Here is a 3,728-nt window from a genome sequence, read left to right as displayed (position 1 = left end):
GTTTGCCCTAACAGATTACTGCAAGCAGGCGTTTGACTTGTTGAAAACCAAGTTAACCACGGCTCCGATTATGCAACCACCTGACTGGAGCCTTCCTTTTGAGCTCATGTGCGACGCTAGTGACCATGCTGTGGGTGCGGTGCTTGGACAAAAGATGGGGAAGGAGAGCCACGTAATTTATTATGCTTCAAAGACGTTGAATCCCGCCCAATGCAACTATGCAACAACAGAAAAGGAGATGTTGGCGATTATTTTTCCCTTTGAAAAATTTCGTTCATATCTTTTGGGGGCGAAAATAATTGTCTACACGGACCATGCCGCATTGAAGTTTCTACTATCAAAGAAGGAGTCAAAGCCCGCTTGATTAGATGGATTCTTTTGTTGCAGGAGTTTGATTGGGAGATTCGGGATAAGAAGGGAGCGGAGAATCATGTGGCTGACCATTTAAGTCGTTTAGTCCAGCAAGGGGAAGATGAGAGCCCTATCAACGAAGCTTTCCTAGAAGAGCATCTTTATGCCATCCAGACATGTTCAGCCGTTTGTTTGCCCAGACAGGACCTTTCCTCCGAGTCAGAGCAGCGGAAGCAAGCCGTCAGAGAAATAGATTCCCGCCAGAGAAATGGCTATCTCCAGAGAAATGGTGATTTCTCTGCTCTGGATTCCCGCCAGAGAAATGGCCATCCGCTCTGGCGCACGTGTTCTGCTCTGGAAATGTCAGCAGCATATTCAGTCGAGGAAAAAGGTGGGTTCGAGCCATGGTTCGCCGACATCGTCAATTATTTGACTTCTGGAATATTCCCACCTTTGTTAAAAAAGACACAACGGATGAAACTTCGAAGTGAGTGCAAGTATTATCTTTGGGATGAACCTTATTTGTGGAAGGTTGGAGCTGATCAGATTATCCGACGTTGCATTCCTGAAGCAGAGCAACGAGCCATTCTTGTACACTGCCATTCTCTAGCTTGTGGCGGTCATTTTGGTCCGAAACGTACAGCGAGGATGGTACTTGATTCCGGTTTCTTTTGGACCACATTGCATAGAGATGCTTATCTATTTTGCAAAAGCTGTGATCGTTGTCAACTGACCGGAAATATCTCCAAGCGAGATGAGATGCCCCAAGTCCCGATGATTTTTTGTGAGATATTTGATGTGTGGGGGATGGATTTCATGGGACCATTCCCAAGCTCATACGGCAATCTCTACATCTTGCTCGCCGTTGACTACGTGTCGAAATGGGTAGAAGCAAAGGCCACGAAAACGAATGATGCCAAGGTGGTTGCCGCATTTTTGAAGTCCCACATCTTTACTGGGTATGGAGTACCTCGAGCAGTGATTAGCGATCAGAGGACGCACTTCTGCAACCGCACCATCGAAGCATTGATGAAGAAATATGGTGTGCATCATCGATTGGCTACTCCTTACCATCCTCAAACCAACGGCCAAGCCGAAGTTTCCAACCGAGAAGTGAAGCAAATTCTAGAGAAAACGGTGAACCCGTCTCGAAAGGATTGGAGCTAGAGGCTAGATGACGCACTCTGGGCGTACAAAACTGCCTACAAAACCCCAATAGGTATGTCACCTTATCGTCTAATCTTTGGGAAGATGTGCCACCTGCCGGTTGAGTTAGAGCATCGCGCATATTGGGTCGTGAAAGAAGTGAATAAGCAGTTGCCTAAGTGTGAGGAGGAAAGAAAGTTTCAACTTCAAGAATTGGAGGAGAATCGTCTTGAAGCATATGATGCAGCCATGTGGTATAAAGAGCGCACTAAGATGTGGCATGACAAGAATCTGCGAGGGAAATCCTTGAAGGTCGGGCAAAAGGTACTCTTGTTCCAATCGAAGCTGCGTTTAATGCCCGAAAAGTTGAAGACAAAATGGGTTGGTCCGTTCGTGATTCAATCTGTCTACCCCAATGGGGCGTTTGAGATACGCAGCCTAGATACGGCGAAGACATTCACCGTGAATGGACAACGTTTGAAGCCATTCTATGATGCCTCCTCTTTAGTTCCAGCGGAGTCTGTTTCGTTGTTGGTTCCGGGCACTTTGTGAGCACTTGAGCAGTCGAGCTGGCGACTTTCAAATCTAGCGCTTGGTGGGAGGCAACCCACCGTTGGTTTGTTTTTAGTTTTTAGTTTTTGTTGTTCTTGTTTTGTTTTTAGTTGGTGTTTTGTTCTTTGTATTAAGTTTCGGTTGCTATGCAGATGTTATGATTCTGGAGGTGTTCATGTTTCTACAGCCCTGCCAGCGGAACCACTCTCTCCTCTGCCCTGCCAGCGGAACCACTCTCTCCTCTGCCCTGTCAGCGTTGCCACTCTCCACTCTTCACCGCCTCTCACGATGCTTCAGTTTTTCATTGCCAATACTCAGGGACGTTCTCTAAACTCTCCTTATTTCTTTTATGCCCTGAGGACATGGCATGCTCTAAGCGTGGGGGGCTGTTTTGATGTGTTTATGTTTTCAATTCGGCAAGATTAGTCTTTCTATGCTTAGTTTTTGGTCTCGAATCTTGCTAATTTTTATGAATTTGTGGAAGAGTAGATGATTTTCGATGCAACATTTTTGTAAGTTAGTAAAACGTGATTTGTCCGGTAGATGCTAGAAGGAGTGTTGTCATTGTGATTGCCTACGATCGTATCTTATTTGTGAAAATGTTGGACGAATTGCCAACTTTTGAATTGCCAGCTCTGAAACATCTGGCCTGCTCTGAAAATGTGACAGCTCTGAGTCTCTGCTCCTCTAGTTCAACTATGAGCATGGGAAACCATGTGAAAAAACTTTGGATTAAATCCAAATGGTTTTATTTCATGAATTATGGCTCAACTATCTAAAATCTTAAGCACAAAAAGTGTGAAAAAATGGTGATATTGATTATAAAGGCGATCACATTAGGGAATTCACTTCTAGCGGAGAATTGGGTCTGATCGAATTACTTGCATTACACTTTTGTTGCTTCTTAAACTTTGAGTTACTTGCATGATCGAGAAGATGTGTGTTGATTGTAAAATCTTGAATTGACTTGTGAATGTTTGGATTGGAAATTAGCATTGTTGAAATCAATCTCTTCCTATGATTCATATGGATTTTGCTTGAGGACAAGCAAAAGGCTAAGTGTGGGGGGGTTGATCTATGCTTAATTGTGCTAAATTTTGGGGTTTATATAAGCTTTATTTTAAGAGAATCTTCTGGAAATTGGTGCGTTTTATGGCTTGTTTGATGCTTCGCAGGAGATTTAGGTTTTTAGATGGAAGAATATAATTTTGGAGATTTCGGGGCTAAAGAGGGTGTTTTTAGCATAACTCTGTAGCCAGACCAGAGAAGTCAGCCGAAGCCCCGCGTCAGAGAAACCAATCTCCAGAGCAGCGAAATCACCAGCCAGAGCAGCGGAACCAATCGCCAGAGCAGCAGAGAAGTCAGAGCAGCGAAATGGGAAGCCAGAGAAATCAAAAGCCCGAACTGCAAAGAAATCAAATCCAGAGAAATCCGCGAAAGCGCCAGAGGAATCGAACTGCAGAGAAATCAAATCCAAAGAAATCCGCGAAGGCGCCAGAGAAATCAAGATGCCAGAGGAATCATAAGTGCCAGAGAGATCAAAAGCCAGAGCAGAGAAATCACCATTTCTCTGGAGCGACCCGTTCCCCTGGCGATAGCCATTTCTCTGGCGAGGTCCGTTTCTCTCATGATAGTCGTTCCTCTGGCGAGAGCCGCGAATTCGGCCAGAATGGAGATGA

The 3,728-nt window shown here is 44.9% G+C and overlaps 1 protein-coding gene across 1 annotated transcript; it reads left to right on the top strand.

The window, feature by feature from the left end:
- The first annotated feature begins 1,572 nt into the window (after window positions 1–1,572).
- On the top strand, window positions 1,573–2,049 carry LOC131001223 (uncharacterized). Its single transcript, XM_057927587.1, has one exon. The coding sequence runs from the start codon at window positions 1,573–1,575 to the stop codon at window positions 2,047–2,049; it is 477 nt and encodes a 158-aa protein (XP_057783570.1).
- Window positions 2,050–3,728: the final 1,679 nt, after the last annotated feature.

Source organism: Salvia miltiorrhiza, chromosome 1 (assembly GCF_028751815.1).
Source record: "Salvia miltiorrhiza cultivar Shanhuang (shh) chromosome 1, IMPLAD_Smil_shh, whole genome shotgun sequence".
Taxonomy (NCBI): Eukaryota; Viridiplantae; Streptophyta; class Magnoliopsida; order Lamiales; family Lamiaceae; genus Salvia; species Salvia miltiorrhiza.
Note: the sequence above shows the minus strand (reverse complement) of the source record. Positions and strands in the feature narration are given on the sequence as shown.

What these genes read in the sequence shown, in the direction of transcription:
- LOC131001223 (XM_057927587.1), top strand. Translation starts at nt 1,573, where the DNA reads ATGTCACCTTATCGTCTAATCTTTGGGAAGATGTGCCACCTGCCGGTT.